Source organism: Scomber japonicus, chromosome 11 (genome assembly GCF_027409825.1).
Source record: "Scomber japonicus isolate fScoJap1 chromosome 11, fScoJap1.pri, whole genome shotgun sequence".
In the NCBI taxonomy this organism is placed as follows: domain Eukaryota; kingdom Metazoa; phylum Chordata; class Actinopteri; order Scombriformes; family Scombridae; genus Scomber; species Scomber japonicus.
Genome location: NC_070588.1, coordinates 13,675,796 through 13,697,440, shown reverse-complemented (window position 1 = coordinate 13,697,440; position 21,645 = coordinate 13,675,796). Strand labels below are relative to the sequence as shown.

The 21,645-nt window shown below is 39.3% G+C and overlaps 1 protein-coding gene across 4 annotated transcripts in view; it reads right to left on the bottom strand.

The window, feature by feature from the left end:
- Positions 1 to 2,004: 2,004 nt before the first annotated feature.
- slc12a8 (solute carrier family 12 member 8) overlaps positions 2,005 to 21,645 on the bottom strand; it is a 102,740-nt gene continuing 83,099 nt past the window's right edge. The window contains exons 2-14 of one of the 4 annotated variants that reach the window (XM_053327986.1): positions 20,641 to 20,778; positions 18,629 to 18,775; positions 17,506 to 17,697; positions 17,119 to 17,350; positions 10,190 to 10,303; positions 9,961 to 10,048; positions 9,259 to 9,346; positions 8,067 to 8,213; positions 4,439 to 5,084; positions 4,255 to 4,352; positions 4,023 to 4,140; positions 3,001 to 3,061; positions 2,005 to 2,692 (exon numbers count right to left, since the gene is read on the bottom strand). In XM_053327986.1, coding sequence (XP_053183961.1) covers positions 2,524 to 2,692; positions 3,001 to 3,061; positions 4,023 to 4,140; positions 4,255 to 4,352; positions 4,439 to 5,084; positions 8,067 to 8,213; positions 9,259 to 9,346; positions 9,961 to 10,048; positions 10,190 to 10,303; positions 17,119 to 17,350; positions 17,506 to 17,697; positions 18,629 to 18,775; positions 20,641 to 20,772 — 2,232 coding nt within the window. In that variant the 5' untranslated portion in view covers positions 20,773 to 20,778 and the 3' untranslated portion in view covers positions 2,005 to 2,523. Of the gene's footprint in view, positions 2,693 to 2,999; positions 3,062 to 4,022; positions 4,141 to 4,254; positions 4,353 to 4,438; positions 5,085 to 8,066; positions 8,214 to 9,258; positions 9,347 to 9,960; positions 10,049 to 10,189; positions 10,304 to 17,118; positions 17,351 to 17,505; positions 17,698 to 18,628; positions 18,776 to 20,640; positions 20,810 to 21,645 lie in introns of those variants that run through there. The other 3 variants (XM_053327985.1, XM_053327987.1, XM_053327988.1) reach the window with 3 other exon arrangements.

Sequence of the window (21,645 nt, the reverse complement as noted above, 5' to 3'; positions counted from 1 at the left end):
TTTATTTATTAGTTTTCCTTGTGGGAGTGGGCTTATGTATCATTTATAAAAGATTAAGGACAATAAGGTTAAATAACAGCTACAAGGAGCTTTTGAATGCTGATACTGCTTGTCAGGAAGAGGTCTAGAAATACTATAATATAGTTTAGAAGTTATTTTGTAAAAGTAATGTAGTCATACCAAGTCAAAAATGAAACCACATAAAGTCCTCATGGAAGACCTAAAAATAGGCTGCAGTGTATTGAGTAGTAAATGAATTTTTGCTTGAAAAAGAACTGGTTGTGGAGCACTGAGTCCTCACAACAGTTAGCATCGCTTTTGGACTTGTGACAGGAGTTTGAACAGTTCGAACAAGTGATTCACCAAATTAAAAAGGTTATCATAGTGTTTCATCTGAATAAACATTAGAGGCCTGAGGAGCTAAAACTACCCACTATTTCACACGTAAAAAGGAAGGTCAACAAGAGTTTATCGTGTAGAACAATATTCTGCTTCTTTCCAAACTTGTGACCTCTCAGATTTTATCTTGTGATCCCCTGGAGAAATCACAGCTCTGAGGTTGTGAACTGGTGACTTTCAAACACAGAGAAATTATAAATAATTTCAAGATACAGTCCACCAGCAAAGTTTAAAATTCATGCCTTAGCTGCTGTCGAGCTGATTTACAGGACAGACTGTTGTGTTTCCTGGCTGGGACCTACATCAGTGCTGCCACAGTGAAATTTAAGGGTGGCGTGACAAAAAAATGTTTTATTGGATGACAAAATAGCTTGCGCTGTAAGATAAGCAAGCAAGTATCACAGGGTTCATTCCAACAGCTACAGGAGATACTGCAATACCTGCAATATTGAATCATGAATATGGTGATCTATAAGAATGGGGCATTTTATTGTTCTTTAAAATAGACAATAGAACAATTTTACAATAGATAGTAAGGTAGTTTGTGCAGAAACACAAGAAATGGCTAGCAAAAGTGCAATATGTGCATTAAATTAGAATACCACCTTTGTCATACTTTAATGGCCTATAGATTTCCTGTAAAGGCAAGACTCACACTGTTACCTCCATCCTACATGAGGTAACAAACCTGTGTGCCCACAAATGTATTTTGTGTGGTACAGCATACCATCATATACAAAGCACTGTCCTGTATGAGTGGCTGAGATTATCTTGAATAATCTGATGCTCAAACTCTTTTCTTAGTACTGACTGAATTGTAGAAACTAGTTGATGATTTTCAGATATACTGTATACCTCTACACAGTTTGCAGCTTTGGTGTTAGAGATAAAATGCTGAGAGGAAGTGGTTTTCATAGCTGTTGCCATAGAGTTGTAGATGCACTGCAGCACGCAGTTCACCTGAACATGACCTATACCACTGACATTTATTCAGTATTTCTAATCAAATGAAATGCTGTCCTCAAATCACTCCTTATTTTGTCTTGAATGATGATTAACAGCTAAGAGAGATCAGGCACCTGTCCTCATGCTTGGATATCTCTCCAACCAGGAATGTTAAGTAAGTATTTGGTACATCGTATAAATCTTGCACACTGGTCCTTTAAAGCTTCAATTTTTATTACTGTGTCTCTTTTCTTTATGATTCCACTGATAAGGTTTGAATGTACAGTACCACGTACCCCCCCAAAAAAACATCAGTCTGTTCTAGGGGAGATTCACCATTTCCGCATCATTATGAAAGACAGTGTTCACTTGTGTTGTTTTTTCTTTGAACCAACTGCATTGAAAAGCTTATTTGACTTCTGACCTTGGTTTAATGGTTTTCAATTCAACATTTTAAACATAAAGTGAAGCGATGTTAAAGTGAGTCAGAAGTTCAACAGAGGGTTTTCTTTTTTTACATCAAAGGCCAGTAATGAATATATTCTTCTTGTCATTGCAATTTCTCATATTTTGTGGCCTGCTGTTGGCAAGAAGACCTGATAGGCCACCTCTGAAGTTTAACAGACAAGAAAAGTACCGTGGCAACAATATTCAGTGAACAATTAACTAAAAGCATGCAAAAGTTAACATATGTATTTTAATGAAATTGTGTCACACATGCAATGTTTATGCCACATGAGCACTGTGGTGTCTGGACCTCTTGGAAGTGACACAGCAGTACAGTTAACTGATGACAATAACTTTTAACAGGACAGATTGTGATACTTCATTCAAAGTTAAATTGGTTTATAAATAAGTTATTTTTTTAAACTTGTAATTACAGTTACATTTAGTCCCCAAACATCTCTCTTTCTCACACACACTCACACGCACACACAAACACACACATGCACACACACACACACACTTTGTGCAACTCAAGAAAAAGCTTAGCTCAGATTTCATCTGACTACCACAGGAAAACGATCCGAGTCCCTGAATGTCTCTCTTAAAAAGAAAATGTGTGCAGAATGTGGTCGATCGGGGTGACACCACAAATTGTTCGAGGCAGAAAAATGTTGTTTGGTTTCAGAATGTGAACAATTGCACATGCTGCAGTGGTGGCAGTGTTTGAATCAGTCAGTGGAGTGGTGGTTGCACCATTTTGTCAGTCATGATGAATGAGGATTGGTGATAGCGGTGACGAGAGGCAAAGTCAGCATTTTCTTCTGTCAGCTGCTTGGTTTTCAGGCCGACCCCGGACAGGGAGGGTGTCACTACAATCTCATCGTGGGGAGACCCTTTTCTCCTGCAAGACATGGAAATAGTAAGAAGAATTAGGTGTCAGGTGACTCTGTGACCTGGGAAATTAGTTACATACAGTTGCTTATCTTACGTGCTAGGACTTAGTAAAGCAAAAGTCTGACACATAATTTAAACTTAATTATTCAGTTAATTATACAGTCAATTACACAGTTGACTAAAATGTCAAAAACCTTTGACTAAAAGCCTCAAGAATGCAGATGCAAAAATGCAGATAATACATCTTAAATAAACGCTAAATTATAAATTTAGTAGTTACTAAGCATTTTGTTAGATAGTAAAACCACACAATACCTGCAAATGCTACTTAATGTTGATTTGAGCCATGTGAAAAAGCTGAATCGAGCTGCAATACCTGTGAAATAATCAAAAACCAAACTGTTATATTTTTGGACTGATGAAACAGGGGTAATAAGCTATGAAATGATTTTTACTACTACTGTAGATGCAAATATTTGTCTAAAAATATGTAATACTCATAATAATAATTTAAATCCTCTATGGAAACACTTCATAAATATGTGAAGTTGTAACAGGGTGGAGGACATACACAGCATCTCACTGATCACCTGTGGCACAACTGTTTAACACTTGCAGAACTTGTGCTCAGAAATGTGGTGAGTCAGACAGCTGAGGCTCGCTCTAACATGGAGAGTTTAATGCACAGATGCACAATGTCTCATCCAGCTATTCAAGAAATCCTAAGCCACAACAGCTGCCACGCAAAGAGACTGCAAGTGAAACTCTGAGTACATTACCAGGTCACATAACAACAGGGCGTAAGGTCTGCAAATCTAAATTGCAAATCAGGATTTGTTTTGTCGGACATAATGGGATAATCTAAAAAACATTCCAGGTAACACAAAGCATTACTAATAGACTGCTCCTACAGTTATGGGAGGTTAAAAAACCTTATGGGATGACCTTGTAAACACAACAGGGATACAAAGACATCTCCTACTATCAGCAGACTAACTTAAGTTGATATCAAAAGCAGTCAATGTACAATAAAACATGTTAAAACAATTCACAGTTGAGTATATAGAGCAGTAGCCCTAGATTTGCTCAACAGACTGTTTATTTAGGTTAATTGAATCACTGACGTTCAGATTAAATCAACCCAGAGCTGTACTGGGCTGAAATCACACTCATATAAATGATCCCAGAACAGGAGGCTAACATTAGCTACAGAGGCTAAGCTTAGTGCAATTCAAGTAAAGTGTTCAAGAGCTGCACATTTCAAACCAAATTATTAATTAACCCTAATAAAATATCAGGAAAACTGTTGTAAACAGGAAATGTAATGAGGGAGTCACCTATAGGTAGTCCAGGACTTGTTTTCCCGATGTAGAAGAAGAGCAGCAGGGCGATGACTATGTTTGCTAAGGCATACACCCACTGAATAACAAACATGATGCATATGGAGCTTAACACCTGAAAGAAAACACATTGATATATTCATATTATTCATTCAAATCAGGTAACACCAACTGGAATGAATCATAGGAGGAAAAAGAAACAATGCACAACATGAAAAGTCTAACTTACACCGATAAGAGCAACCCAGTGGTTGCAGAACTTTGCATAGCATGAATCTGGCATGGGTTTGATTTCAACGCTCTGGTGCTCTGCTTTCTCTCCAGTGCCTGAGAGATTTAAGACAGACAACCTCAACTTAGTTTTATGCATCTTCTCTACTCTCACTTCTAGTTTGATGTTTAAGGCTGGTCACCTGTGCTGGGACTGTGAGGTCCAAGAGGTGGATCCTGCTCTGCATGGCAGGTTTTTATCTGTGGCTCTTCTCCGGTCCTGGGTTCCCCACTTCCACTTTGCACCACAGCTTCCTCTTGTGGTTGAGCTGAACTGATCTCTTCTTCTTTTTCTTCTGAAAACACATTTCTGTTCAGATCCAAGCCGAAGCTATCCATCAGCTTCTGCTTTGCTGTAACCTTTCTGTTCTTGCATTTGCTGTTGAGCTCTTGCATGATGGAGGTCTTCTCGGCTCCAGCATCTCCATTTGAGATGGAGGGAAAGATCTGATCCATGTCCTTGGTGAACTCCAGCAGAGTGCCTTTACTCTGTGGACTCGCGCCTCCACTCCCATAGTTTGGGAGAGTAGTCTCTATCAGAGGCTTGGAGCTCTGCCTGGTGGACCTTCGCTGGTTGCCTCTGGCCAGGAGGGCGCCCTTCTTCTCTTTAGTCTGTAGCTGGAAGGTCATGGCTACGCTGAAGTAGGAGTAGTCGATAAAGCTGTAGGTGAGCATGAAGTTGATGCTGACGATGGGGGCAAGTACGTTGACCTGTCCGATGAAAATGAAGGCCATGGTCAGCAGGCTGGTCAGGCAGATTGCTGCCACTGGAGTCTTGTTTGGGCCTTTCTGTTAGAGAGAAGAAACATCATGTAAAGAAACGCCTTCCTTGTGCACTTAAGACAACAAAAAGACTTTGAGAAAGCAGAATGTCCCAATTCACCTGACTGAGATTCAATAGATTCACAACATCAACCATTTGTCCCCAAAAAACTGCATGGACACTGGTAAAAATACCTAGAAATTGAAACTGCACATAAGGTCTAGAGAGGAATTTTGCTTCTCTTGTGTGGTTCACCAAAACGTAGTGATGTATGACTTACATATGCTCTCTATCTTGACGAAAAATAAAATAATTGACATAATTTGGGTATTATGTCAATTTCGTGACAAATCTCAAATATATCACACTAACATATCAATTTGCAACCTTTACTCGCCAAAAATGTGCTAAAAAAGGTTTACTGCAAATTGCTAAATAAGCCATCCATGCCTTTCTTTGGTCAGAAGCATTAGTCATCCCTCACAAATGTAAACCTGACACTGGAAATTTGTCTGCAAACTCATGAGAAAGTAAGTCAGATTTACTACATTCAGGAAAAACAAGGATTACAGACATTTCCAATCCAAAACATACACTCTACTTAACGAAACACGAGTGCATCTGACATTTCTGGTGTAGTGAGATGAAGATTAAATATACATGAAAGCAGCTGTAACAGGAATACAAAAACAATGCCCTGACAATATCTCAAAATGGACAAATCGTTTTAACATGTGGTTTGTTAACCCAGCTTGCTTTCACTTCCCAGGTCCTGTCATCCAGTTAGACGAGTACTGCTGTGTGCCTGGCGGGCCTCCAGAGCACACAGCAGCGGAGTGGGGCCCTGCCCGTCGCCCTTCCTGCGTTTGTTCTGAAGCTTTGATTTGGGCCAAGATGTCTAGGGCCTCATTCCAGTCCGCTGAGAGAGGTCAGACACTGCTGCCATCCAGGGAAGTCTAAGGAAAACTGGGGGTGGATGGGGTCAGCACATCAACATGACTGTGTGTGTGTGCGTTTGTGTAGTTTTGTGTAGCAGCAGTGAGTCGTAACTCTTAACTGTAATGCAGTCAGTCATTCACTTCTATGGAGTGGAGTAGGCACTCTATAATTAGGCAGTCCTGTCACTGTTTCCTGCTGAGTCCAACCACCACACCCCCCTATACATCCAGGCTACACACACTTATTAGGTTACAATATGCCAATTACTGTGGATAATCCTAAGCAATATTTCTACTCAAGCTTCAGATGACTCATGGTAATATGATTTACCCACTAGTTAAGGAGTGATGCAATTATTTAAGTATGTAGTTCAGTTCCTTCATTTTTTTCTGAGACAGATAAACTCATAAATGCTCTTTGTAATTATACTGAGGTCTCCTGAATAATGAGATTTTTTTAGCTTATGTCATAGATTTCTACAATGAGCAGAACATCTCAAAAGCAGGAGAAATTTGTCAGTCGGGGTTTACTAATCTGTATTTCTTAGCTTAATGTTAACTGTTTCGATAACAAATATGTTCATCACACCTTAAGCCCACCTCTTAAGCATTTCAAAGCAGTATATAAACTTTAAATAGATTACATTTGTTAGAAGTTGTAGCAGTAGTGGCCTAAAATTTAGAGAAACAAGCTTGTGACTGGACCGGCAGGACAAATCCGGGAGGGTAAAGTGGAAAAAAGCAACCCCACCTTCATTACCCCCACAGAGGTGCCCTTGGCCAAGACCCTTAACCCCAACCACTCCAGTGGAGCTGCGCGGCGGCAAGCAGATCAGACTGTGGTTGTGCTGGGTAGCTTTGAGGTGTGAATGTGTGTTACTATATGAATGTGATTCTGGGCGTTATTGCGATAGATATACTTCCTCTCAGTGAAACCTCTCTGCATTAATAAAAGTAAAAAAGATATTATAACTTACAGTATAAAGACATCTTATAAAATTAACTATGTTTTATTACATTATTATTGTCATTGTATTGTTGACAAATACATTAATAAGCACTTAAATATCTTCCAACAACTACATTATAGCGTTCTATACTACTTATAAATGATAACATGTTAAAAGTATACCCGAGAAACTCTCTGGCACCAGCTCCTCCAATTCACTGTGCATGTTTAGATTTTGGATATAGATGGTTGAGATTAGAGATTTAAGTTTTTTTCTATCCTGGTGAAGGAAGTGTTTGAGTACATGTGGGCTAAGAGGAAGTATAGACTTAAAAAGTCAAACTCAGCTAAGTGGATTGTTTATACATGAAAACAGGAAAGGGTTAAACATTTGAAATAATCAATGTAGTTAAATGTTAAAACAGTTAAATAAAAACCTTTTCTTGCTACTAGCAGTGTGATATCTGTTGGTATGAAGGTCAAACCACCATTTTGGTTTAAACTAAAACTTCTGATATCTGATAAATGAAATAACTGCAATAAAACATGGTTCCTGCAGGCCATATGGTAAGAACTTTGGGGATCTTTTAACTTTTCATCTTGCGCTGTCATCAGGTCAAAATTTCACTTTGTGCTTCAGTTTATCAATACCTGCTTAACACAACACATGACATTCCCATTAGCCTGAGCTACACTTTAGTACTAATTAGCAAGTTAGCATATTAGCATTGTCATTGGGAGAATGCTCATATGCTGATGCTTGCATTATTTTTAAACTCAATGTATCACCATACATAGGCTAACGCAAAACTATCTGGTTAATAATTCGTCTCAAGTTTGAGATGAGTAACCTTGCAGTGTGCAACAAATCATTCGTCGCTAAGGTTATAAGATGTCCACATGTGTTCAGCAGGTACGGCTCATTCTAATCATCACTTTACTTCGAGGACGATAATCTTAGATCTGCAATTTAAATACTCAGAGTATTGCTTGGTTAAGAGTAAATATTTATTCTGTATGTAAGTGCACTGACCAGTGTGCAAACACACACACTCTCCCTAAATAAGCTGAAGTCACATCCCACACATCCTTCACTTTTATGGCACCATTCATCCACCTACCCCTCTTCCCAGGAAGGACAGAGCGGGGATGACCCTCTCTTGGGCAATGCACTGGAGGATCCTGGGTGCTCCATACAGGCCGCCCATGCAGGAAGCGAGGGAGGAGATGTAGAGGCCCAGCAGAAACAGGAAACCCACCAAGGAGACCTGAAGGAAGAAGGAAAACAAACAGAGGCTGGAAGAGGATGGGGTGGGGTTGAGAGCTACACCCTGTTCAGTTCCGCTGCAGTCAGTGCCTTATAAAAACAATGAGAACTAACTAACCACCGATGAAGGTGTCAAGGACACTGAATAAATTCAGTGATAATTTGACAGGGGTATGTTTGATTAGTATTAATAGCATATTTATAGCAATACTACACTATCTGCACACATGTTCACAGTATCACTGTGACAACTGGCCCAACTTGCACTGTGTATTATGAGATGTGTGTAAACCTAACTTCCGCACTCCTTGCAAACTTAACAGGTCATTCCTGGTCCCTCTAAAATCCACTGTGCATGTGAAGCCAAACTCAATGTGGGAAACCATAGATCAAATCAAACCTCCATTATAGGAGCAACATTGCTACTATGCGAAAATGTTGTCTTTATCATACATTAAGACATGAAGCTCATAAATTAAACACTAGTATCAGATGGTTACTTTATATCAGCCAAAGCCCAGACAAAAGAGACAGGATAAAAGTTAGTGAATGAAGTCTCTGAGATGAGAGGTCATCCTCATATTGTTACTATTTAATAATAGTTGGTTAATGCACTTGATTTGAAGTGTTAGTCCTATTAAAGTAATTTAATGTAAGTGTCCTTGATTAAATAGTATTACACTCATTTAGTTACAGTTACCACATAGGGTCATAACTAATACAAATATCTTTGTGTATGTTCAAAAGGTATATAGGGGATAAAAATTTGAATCAAAAGCTATGACAGATCATTTCTCACTGCATGTGCTCAAAAATTCCTTTCATATAATTGGACCTGAGGACACTGACAATTCAGTTTTCCCACTTGAGTGGAAACCAACATGTCCAGTATCAGCATCTCAAGCATTCAGAAAGTGCATGCAGTCAGAACAAGAACAAACCACATCAACAAAAGGCAGGCCATGATAGGAAATCCCCCCACCTCGCCCCGTTCGATGAGAAGGCCGCTCTCACAGGGCAGAATGGAAACTCAAAGAGGGGTTTACCTTTTCTGCTATCAAGAAGTCATAACGCAGTGCTTCTCTGGTGCAGATGGCTCCCAGGAGGAAGACAAAGACCAGATACAGGAACCACCTGTGGGTCACCAACAGTGCATTGTGCAGAATTATCAACTGCTTTTTTCCCTCACTATTAATAGGGAAATTCTGTCATGACCACTTCATAAGTAGATGTCAGAAAAAACCATGCAGGGAATGTGGGTTTGTTTGTTCTCTATGATGAAAGGCCTTTTGAAAAGACAGAAGTCAGTGATGTGATCAAAAACTTGATATGAAAACATTTGGAAAGCTCTCTTATGATTCATCAACCAAGGAAGAGAATCCACATTGTTATATTCTGTGTGTGGGTTATACAACTGTTCCTGTTACATGATGAGTCGTTAAATAGATGGAGAAATTTGACAAAATAATCTTAATTTTGTCACATATTGGTACAAGGTAATATTTTGCATGTCAATATAGCGAGTCTGTTTATTCCAAAGTATTTTAGTTTCTGCTTTTACAGCAATCTGGCCATTCTAGTTTTTATTCTTTCATTCTTCTTTTATTCTTCGTGTAACTCTACTGTACAACTATTGTTGTTCAGTCTGTACTTGTAGTCTTGTGTACTCAATTGTGTAGAAATTTGGGTATTTTTTTCTGTTGTGTGTGTGTGCGTGCGTGTGTGTTAGGAGTGTGTTGTCATCATACGAAGTGAAGACAGCTGCCAGTGTTCCCACAGGGATGTTGTGTTCAGGCCGCTGAAGGTCTGAGCTCATGTTGAAGCCTGCCATAACCCCTATACAAACCACAAAAATGTAAATCATTGTACAGTACAAAAAAGGCACTGCATATTGTATGTAGCTGTGCTGGGAATTTTGGGTGTGACCTATGACCTTTTTAAATGCAAAATTAAAAGGAGATGAGGGGGGATACTCACCTGTAGCAGCAGGAAAGAAGACCCCAAAGACAGTGAAGAAGTTTTCTCCTGGGGTGTAATCTGGCTTTGCGTTGCTGCCGAGCAGACCAGCTGAATAACCAACGAAACCGTGCTCTATAACAGGAGGCAATAGCACACAAAGCACATCAGTACTGAAACATTATACCCACATTTATTCACTGTTGAAACAGTGTCAACCACCACTGACATGCCTGACAAAAGACAATGCATATGAAACGCTTTCTGTTAAACATTGTGATGTTAAATAACTTGACTGAAAGAGGTTTTCTAGCATTTTAACTTTAACAGAGAAACTGAAATGTAAAACAAAACCCCAAGAAAAATGTGAAATAAAAAAGAACAGAGGGATACAATAATCAGTGTTCATTTAATTTTCATGCTTAAAGAACTGTTTTTTACAAGTCTGTCTTAAATCAACAGTCAGGTGCCCGAATTAATATTGAAATAGTTTTTCCTTGCTGTAATCATTCCTCCTTTTAAATACAGTTTTGTACAAAATGACAAATCACTTACACTGTAAGCACATCTGAATTTATTTATAGCCAGTATGAATAGCAAGTACTTAATAGATGGAAATACAATGGCAATATACTGTAGAGTATCACAGTATATAACACTATAGCATGATTTTTTAAAATGTTTTATTATTAAACCACAGAGTCAAGGAAGATGGTGGCTAAAGCAATTCTCTCATCACAATTTGTGTATTCCCCCACAAAATTCAAACAATTTGTCGCATTTACATCCACCTTTGCATTCTATATAAAACAATTATAATGCATGCTACGGGACTTATCCTTGCAAAAACAGCTAAACTGGAATACAGTGTCTTTAGTCAAAATAAATGAAAACAATAGGAAGGTAAGCACTCTGATCCTGTGCAGAACCTTTAAAAGGTACACAGTCTAAATACGGGACGGTTCGGTCCAGTTTGTTGAATGTGCAGGAGGAGAAATTGTTCTTTATTGTTGGGGGTCATTTAAAGCACACAGTCTGAAGGGCCAGCCTATGTTATAACACCGGACATTTCCCCCTTGGTTATCTTGCGATGGGAAAGAATGTGTTCTCTCAGATTAATGACATGTTTATCCAAAAGGAAGTCACCACCCTTTTCAGAAGCTCAGCAGCTTCCAAGTTTGAAAGAATCAGAGTGAGAGAGAGAGACAGAGTGAGAGAACAGAGACAGAGAGAGCTGGCTCATATTTTTCTTTTGTTTTAGACAAAAGTCAAAACCAAAAGGGTTGGATATACTAGTTATATAATGCACATGTTCTCCAGAGCAGGAATTTAAAAGGAGGGTGTAAAAACGGACATGAGATGGGACTAGAAGCCCAAACTTTTGCTCACTCTGACCCGGTGAGACCGCCCTCTGTCCAAACATTCAGAATCTAGCAAATCCAGGGCAGTCAGTGTCCATAGCTGCACCATGAGCTCCCCACCCTTATTACAACATCACACTTCAACATCCAACTAAGCCTGACTCTCACAGCCCTCGCCACTGACTTCTCTTCCTCTCTCTCTGAGTATTCAGTTGAGGGCGTTCACATATTTATAAGTCAAAACTATTTCTATCAACATGAGCTGCATGTTTGGATACACTGCCAGTGTTTCAGGATGGATTTGATCTCAAGCACAGTGAGCAAAAACAGCAAACAAACATGTGTTTCAAGCTAAATTTTTGTGTATGTTTCCATTTTGTAAGGGATGTACATGCACATCCATCATACCATGGCCCTATAAAACATGATGGATTCATTTGTTTGTTGGGGCAAAAACAAGATGTTGGGTCCCCATTGCCTCCAAATACGATGCACACTATAGAAACCTTAATTTATTTGGGACCATCTACAATAATAAAAGGCACTAAAACCAGATTTTGACACCAGGGCCCCTGTACAAGACTGGGACTAGGGCTGGGCGATATGGACAAAATCAAATATCACGAGATTTTAGACCAAATACCTCGATAACGATATTGCAACAAAATTGTAGAGATGACTGTCGATACTATCACAAAATATTTACACAATGAGATTTTTGATAAATAACCATAAGTAATGTGAATATAATGACAGGGTAAAAGGTAAATAATAGAACAGCTAGAACAATCTGGTAAGTTCATAAAATTACAAACTTTACAGTAATGCAGCATTTAAAACCAGGAAAAGAAACACTTATGCCGTATCACGATATTATCTAAGACGATATCTATTCTCATATCACGATATCGATATAATATTGATATATTGCCCAGCCCTAACTGGGCATCAGCATTTAGTAATAATGCAAGACCCAGTTGATGTTGTACCTTAGTGTTTCAAATTACGAACTAAAACACAGTGGACCTGGGGCTTTGGGGACTTCTGAAGGTATTAGTAATTCAGCCTTGATACACAGTTGATACTGATTTTTGAGCAAAAACTAGCTATTTAGTACTGATTTTACTTTAATCAAAGTAGCAATACCACAGTTTAGAAGTATTCCATTACTAGTAAAACTTCTGCATTCAAAATTTTACTAAAAAGGATCAGTGTGCAGGATTCAGTGGCATCTAGCGTCGAGGTTGCAAACTGCAACCAACTGAATACTCTCCTGAGTTAATATTTAGTTTGTCCATTTTGGGCTACTGTAGAAATACGGTGGTGCAACATGGCAGCCTCAATGGAAAAGGACCTGCTTCCTATGTAGAGCTCATTCTAAGTTAATGAAAACACTATGATTCTTCAGGTGATTATATCATACTTAAAACATACTTATGAATATTATATTCAATTTCTGCCAAGTCCATTCTGCATGATGCAGTGTTATCAGTTACTTTATGTATCAAAAGTAGAAGTACTTCTTGTGTAGCAGAAGGCCCACTATCATTTTTTATTTTAATTGATAACAATACTTTTATAATAATATATCTTATGAGTTTTGAGTGTAAAATCTGAATCTGAAAACAGGTTAATATTATTATTCTTTTTCCTTTTTTAATTATATGTGGCTACTTGGAGGAATCCACTGTAATGTGATGTGGAAGGATCTCACTGTAGTGTGCAAAAAAAAAAAAGCTAGAAAAAAAACTGGCGTGTTGTTTTTGTGAGGCCAGCATCCATATTTGAGTATGTATATTATCTGAAGAGCAAGTGTAAAGTGGGTCTCCTTTCTGAGCTTGGCATTCCTCTGATACAGACTGGAATGTGCAGATTACATGCGCATCTGAGGCCTCTCCCTCTGTTAGACTGACCTCTTAGTCTCCCACACTAACCAGCATAAACTCCATGTAATACAGGGCAGGCTCTGATTATACAGAGGTGGGACAGGTCCCTCTGGGATGATTGAGAACTATATATTATAATGAGGATCATAGGGAAAATTGATGTGGTGGTGTCAGGAGTAGCATCAGGCCTCAGATCTCAGTTCTAGCCTTTGCTCTTTGTCATTTACCAAAAATGTGGGTGAGGTCTGGTTAACACCCTAAAATCCAGACCCAAAGAGCACATTACGACTTCCTGTTCTTTGGGGAATAGACTTCAAGTACAGAGACAGGGTAAGGCGTGTCTGATTGTATTTAATCTGTGCACCACAATCAGAAGGTTTTGCAGCTAAAACTGTTTAGATGTACAGACAATTCCTTGGCAGTGTTAGTGACCAAACTAAATAATTTACTGTGCTCAAAAACACCACAAACTACAAGTTGGAAACACATTCTCCTCCCATCACAGATGATAACACACTATCCTCAGTTATCCTACATGTTGCAGCCATGCAGTTTTTCAAGCACAATAACAATTCTGAGCCAACCTGACAAGGGGCTGCAGAAAGGACATGATGATCAGTCTTTTAACAGATGCATGTGGCTGGGCAAATAAAGACGCTAAGTCTCTCTATGTCGAGAGGATATTTTAATAGCATAAGATTTCTGATTATAGATACAAGCTGCGTTGTTTAGCCTTCCTAAATGAGGATAACAATTCTAACAAAAATATCAAAAACAAATACATAATATAGCATATTAATTTCTGCAACAAAACTTATTAAACCATTTAAGATGATCAGAAAATTGAAGTCTGATTGTTTGGTTTAATTACCAGAAATGAGGAATCAGAGTACAGAAACCATATCTCATCTCTGCTAGACTGGTGCAGTGCAAACAATCTGGAACTCAATGATGGTAAAAACCAAGGAAATGGTTGTGGACTTTTGTACCAAACATGAGGTCCACCCACCCTTGACTATCAACAACATAGAAGTGCAGCGGGTACACAGTTTTAAGTTTCAGGGAGTGACCATCATGTCCACCTTGAAATGGAAGGACAATACCTGTATGATTTTAAAGAAAGCTCACCAGACACTATTCTTTTTAAAACAGTTGAAAAAGAGTGGGGTGTCTAGCAAAGGATTGCTACAGTTTTACCGGGCAGCTGTGGAGAGTATCCTCACCTATGCTGTAACTGTCTAGTTTGGAAACATGATTGTAGAGGAAGAGGAGCAGCTGAACAAGGTGGTGGGCACCGTATCAAAAATCACTGGGTGTGAGGTTCCATTGCTTTCAGAAATCTACAAGGCCAGGTTGCAGAAAGGAGGTCTAAAGATTTTAAGGGACCCCTCCCACCCAGCTAATTGCCTACTGAACTTTCTCCCCTTTCATAAAAGACTGAGAAGCATAAAAACAAGAACAACAAGATTAAAGATCAGCACGTACCCCCAAGCTGTACAACTTTTTAATGGTCAATACTTTTATGTATGATTTTAATTATTATTGTTTATTGCATTGTGCACTTTAACATGTATTATGCACTTTATTCAGCAGCCGCTGCTGTTCTAATGCACTTTACCATGCATTTTGCACTTTATTCTGCTGCTGCTGTTCTCCCCCCACAGTACTGTTTTTTCTATGTTCTATTTTTACTTTTACTTGGATTTTATTTATCTTATTTATGCACTTGTTTTTATCCTGGAATGCTGTGAGTGAATGTTGATGTATTTGTGAGACCCACTGCAACAAATTCCAATCGACTATGTCAACATGGCAATAAAGTATTGAATCTTGAATCTTGAATCTGATGTTCACGTTTTAAATAAAAGGTCAAACATACAGACAAACCAGTGTATTGTTACAGTTTTGATGGATATATCACTTGGCTGACAAGATATGCCTTAGCTACTGATGGTGTCCAAGTGTACATGAGAAAGGAGGGGACAGTTTTATCAAACTATGACCGCATGAATTTGGCGGTGGCTCCTTTTCCGTCAGGATGTGCCACAGCGTTCAGTGAGTGCAGGCTAATCTGGGCTGCTTCAGCTAGCTAGGGGACCTGCTGGGAGTCTGCCAACCATGAGGTCACCACAACAAACACACTCAGCAGCTCGTAATTGGAAAAACCTGGAGTAGCCATTAAGGCTGCTTCTCACATAAGTCGGCAGCAACTGTAAACTGGCCTCTGTTGGCCTGTGCTACGAGGAAGACAGGAGGTAGGGAGTGGTGGAAAAGGACAGGTAAGGTTTGGTGACACAGGGCTGGATAGCATAATAAAGATTAATCTTGCAAAACCTACACATTTCCCAACACCGGACAGGTGGGCTGAGCTCCTTGTGGTTTCTGGGAAAAATAGGCCACTATGTGACATACACATGTATTTTTTAGTGTATGTGCAGTAAATGTAAACCATAGTGAGTACTCTTTTGTCTGAAGTGTGTTGTTCACATGAACTGGCTCCACTTCTGGAACACTTTACTCTTCCCACTGGACAGGACGTTCATAATCAGAGAGAACAGAAAATATGGGGAAGGACTTCCTGAAGGCCAGCTAAAGAATACAATCTACTCAAAGAAACAAAACAATACCGAAAACAAAAAACCCACATTTCCTCACCATAAAAAATGTCTCCACAAGTTTTAACGCTGACACAACGGGAGGAAAACTGCACTTTGGCTTAGTAGACATAATGAAAAAATGGTTAGATATGTAGCAAAAGGATTTTACACAGACTCATGAAGAAGTGAGTTGCAGTGATCTGGACTCAGAGGACTACTAGACTAACAATGATAAGTGATACTACAGCTACACCTACTGGCCCAAACAAGTCATAGACTGATGACCATTCAAGTCATCAATGTAGTTTGGTTTTCCTGCCATGCCTCTCCACACCCTACCCACAACCTCTTTGGAAACAAAATCACATTAACTGACTTGTTAAAGCAGGAAGAACACACATGGAGCTGATAACCTTAACAATGGCTCAGATTTAGCAATTAATGCAATACAATACAGCAGCTAATGAGGCAAGTCAAAATATTGACATCTCTAGTTTTTCTTTCTTCCCCCTTTTTTCCCGTTGCTGCTACAACTTGCTACAATTTCCCTCCTGATACCACCATGGTAAGATGATATTACCCATATATTCCAAATCCAAATCTGTAACTGACCTGCGGCTGGCCATAACTATGACAAACACATACAGTATCCATGGGGAAGGTTATGTCATGACAGGACACAGTTTATGCTCACATTTGTCAATTTACTTAATAACTGACAAGAGTTTAAATTTGACCTTTTTCCTACTAATTTTGTTGTTTGTTTTTCAGTTTGTTTTTATTTCCATGGCTGTCTATGTTTTGGCTATTTACCCAGTGATTGCTTAAGGCATATTTTCTTGTTTTTCTGTAAAATTTCCCTGGCTCTGATTGTGTTAAACTCTACTAAATGTCTAAACATTTACAATCTGTCCAAATACTGAATACTGAACAAGAATATAAATCTTGGCCAAACACTGAATAATTTGAGGATTACTTTGGCATTAAAATACTCACCGAAGTCATTGCATATTGGAACAAAATATATCGCTAATGTGTAAGGCCTCCCATGATCACTGTTAAGTCCCTTTACCCTTCATGTCTATGTATCATGACCTCTGCCCTACCTGGGTCAAGATGTGTGAAGGTGCCAATGACAAAGTCCAGCGTGGAGACAGCCAGTACAGCTAGCAGAAGCAGCTGGAGTCGCACAATCCACTTGACACCGCCCAGGTTGATTCCGACCAGGGCCAGCAACACTGCCGCTGACATGCCACGCACTGCCCATTGGCTCTGCAGACCCAGCAGCTCCGCCACAGACTCAGAGAAGCCTGTGATGTACATGGCCCCAGCTACACACTGCAGTGATGGAAGCAGCATGAAAAGGAAGATGGAAATTAAAAGTGTGGATCTGTGTTAAATGTAGTATTCACATGACACAAAAAACCAAAAACACACACCACAGCCGTCACAAAAACAATAGTCCTCAGTAACAGTCTGTATCTGTTACTCACCTGTCCAAACACATAGAGGAGGCCCACAGTGCCCCCGACCCTGCCCCCCAGGACAGTGGAGATCATGGAGTAGATTCCTCCACTCCCAACTCCACAGTGCTCATTGACTCCAATCCCTGACATCACTGTTACTAAAGCAACCAGCACAACCATAGAGACCAGTAGCATCCCGAGCGGCACACCTGTGTTCCCCTGCATGATGTCAGGACACAAAGTTGCACAAAAGGAGTTACATGCAGCTGTAACCTCAACACCATTATACAAAATGTTCTACACCTACAGTTCTACACCTACAGTAGATTTCTGAAATTATACATTTTTACTTTGTACTGCTACTATTTGCTGATTTAAACTGATATTACCAAAAAGGAAACATCCAACTCTAATTTGCTCAATCCCATTCTTTAACAAAGGTGAACAGAGACATGAAAAGTGAATAACATAACCCAGATATTACAATGTTTAAAACAGAAAACTAGCATAATATACAGTCCTTTTCTGTTTCACATATTGAGAAAGATCACTCTTAAATTCAAGAGTAAATCATAAATTGTTTGCACGGCCATATATCCTGTAAAGTACCAGCTTGCAATAGTAGTAAATAGAGCCCATCACTCCAGCTCATAAATAAGTCTACATTGTTCTCATTGTAATGCAGACCTTGTACACTCAGCTACACGGTCCACACTGTAATGACAACCATGAGACAGCAGTGTTTCCGACAGAGTAAGTTTGTTACTGTGGTGAAAGGATGGGTAATGTGTTGGTGAGAAGGTCTTACATACAGTAAAGTCATTGATACTGCAAAATCCCCACTGCATTCAGACGTTAATATCTGATCAGGGAAATCATTTTCATCATCATTTTACATCTTTACAACTAAGAGTGAAGGCATCATTCTAGCACTTATCTGACCAAGACTGACTATGTTAAATCCAAATGGGAAAAGAAAACGCTAGAAAGGACAAGTTTGTGATTTTGTTTCTTGAATACACAAAAAAAAATTATATTCAGCCTCTCTCACATGTAAACTAGGTAAAAGTCTGTTTCTATGCAGGTTTTCTGACTATATATAGCTGTGCAGCTGGCTATAATACATAAAAATGCAACACTGTATACTCACCACCAGATAACCTGTCCGCAGGAACAACACCACACCAAATATGTTGATCATGCATGTGGTGAAGACGCCGTCCCAGGTACCGAAGAGCACCGGCTCCCACACAAACAGTTTGATTCGCCACCACGGCTGGCTAGACTGCTGGAGGCCCTGAACACAGACACACAGCTGTTTATTCAAGCAGTTTACTCAGGTGAAAACATCCATTTGCACCTGAATGAACTGCTTAAGTGAATCTTGTGCTCCAGTATCTTCTTTGGGTGCAGTCCTTGAGAGGTGGCCCATTGAACCGTTCTCACAGACACACAACTGTTACTTTACTACCTGATTTGTTTGGAGAAAAAAAAAAGATTCTATGTAATTATTAACAGTGCAAATACAAAAAGTACAGCATCTGTGCTACAGTTTGTTGGTTTGCTTGGATTCCTGTGACGAACAAACGAACAAAGAAAAGGAACCTGTATGCCTCGTGCCAGGTTAACTACCTCTTTCTCAACATTGCCTAGACCAAACAAATGGTGGTGGCTCACAGAAGAAGAGAGGACAACCCATACACCCCTCTCTGTACAAACAGGTCCCCAGTGGGGGTATAAATACCTTGGAATTCACCTCACTGAGGATGTCATATTCAACCAGCACAATCAGGCAAAAGTTTAAAAAAAGCCAGGCAGAGTCTGTACCACCTCAGACAACTTAGAAAACTCAAAGCATCCCCAGCCATTTTAAGAACCTTTTACCCTGCAGCCATCCAGAGCATCGTGTCTGGGAGCATCACGGCTGGGAGCTGCGCTCCTCCCAGGACAGAAAAGTCCGCCAGAGGGTAGTCCACACAGCAGAGCGCATCAGAAAAACCTCTCTCCCCACTCCGCAGGACATATTGACAGACAGGTACTGACTAGAGTTCAGAGGATTGCCAAGGACTCCTCTCACCCCAGCGAGGGACAGTTTACACTGCTCAAGTCTGGCAGACACTTCAGCTGCCTAAAAACTCAGACAGAGAAGCTGAGGAGGAGTTTTTATCCTCAGGCTGTCAGAGCTATAAACAAGGAAATGTAGAAAATATGGTGTGTAGTATCTGTTCTACTTGTTTTTTGCACATTCACCTGCTGTCTACTACACTATACATTAAGTGTATGTTAAATATTTATCTATGTTTTCATATGTTTACTGTGTCTTTCCTTTTTACGCTTCTTCTTAATAATCCCCTAAACTGCCTCTTCCCTTATAATTCTTTTTTTCTCTACTTATATTATCTAATATCGCATTGCACAGTCCTGGAGCTACCGCAATTTCATTTCACTGCATAACCACACAGTATCATCCTTTATGTCACAAATAAAACCTTTGAATCCTTGGATAAAAATCCAAGACACAAAATAGTAGAGGATTAACATTAATGCTTTTATTACTAGCAGGTTAGATTACTGCAATGCACTTTTTACTAGTCTCCCAAAAAAATCTATAAAGAAATTACAACTCATACAGAACCCTGCAGCACTACTTTTAACCAAAGACCAAAACGCTGACCTGCACTGGCTCTGTGTTTCTTTTATAACTGATTTAAGGTCATTTTAATTACCAACAAAGCCTTAAATGGTATAGCACCTTCATACATCGCTGATTTTTTATTATTATTTGTTTTAGTGGTAACCTATAGCCTACTGTTGATTTTAACATGCTGTACTGTTTTGCATTTGTTTTATTGCTTCAAATGTAAAGCAGTTTGAGCTGCATTTTATATATGAAAGGTGCTATATAAATAAAGTTATGATGATTATTATTATTATCATTATGTAACCTGTATTTTGTTCAGTGTTTAACCCCTTAATGTAAAAGAAACGTTTGCTATTACTTACTCTCTTCATTTCTATTCAGATTTAAACAAATGTTTCTCCAAATGCCAAGCAAGAACATCCCAACATTACAGGAACTCAAATGACTCATTGGGAGTGCTCCTGTTGCCTTCATCACCGTGAATCTCTTAAATATTTGAGTTGACAGAGCAAATATCTTACCTGTGCATCTTCATGGAACAAATCATGGACATAAGTGTTTGCGCTGGTGTCAACTCCTCCCTTTAACAATCCTGAACCGTCTGCCTCCTGGTTACAGGTGTGCACTGTCTGACCTGCTGGCAGGGGATCCATTGCAGCCTACAGGTGTTCACAGGTGAATTACTTGGCACTATACTCCAAGTTAATCCGAAATAAAATTAACAAAAAAAACAAAAACAAGCATCAGCTTTGGGTTTAATAAATAACTACACTTGATCTGTTAAGGAAGGCTGCTGAGGTTAAAGACAGTATTAGTTCCTGACTGTATTAGTTCCGCCTATCCTGGTTAAACAGCAACAGGTGTAGCATGAGGACACTTTACTTTATTTTCCTAGGAAGGCGAAGTTATCATGACCCGCCCTACTCTGCCTCTGATTGGCTAGTCATATGCATGGTTAGAGGATGAATGTCAGGGTCAAAGCCAATCAGAGGCAGAGTAGGCCGGGTTATTACTTCGCCATCCTAGGAAAAAATATCTTGCCACCCGGACACAGAAGGGTGTGCTCCTGATCCTGCAGACACATAAGTGTAAATAAAGAGCTAAAAGGCTTCTTTTCTTTTTTCTTTTTCTTAACAAACAGCTCACTTGAACAATAAATCAAACTGGTCAGGCTGTGGTTTTCTTTTATAGTCGACACTAATGAAACAAAACAGATTTAACACAGGGTTTACCTCAATTTGTTCCCTATAGTTTAAAAAAACGAAATACTTGTAGTCCACATTAATCCGCTGTGGTATCCTTGTGCTGTCTTCCTTATTGAGTAGCACTGACGAAGCCGCTAGTAAAATAAGTCAATTTAATGTTTCTGATGGCAACACTAAAATATGATCCTGCATCTTCTCTTAATTACTCTTAAATGAACCAATACGGTCTCTCGATTAAATTAAATGATCTTTAAATTCATATTAAATACACATTTCTTTCTCAAATGGATTTGCCAAACAAGTGACAAGCAAGTTAAACAG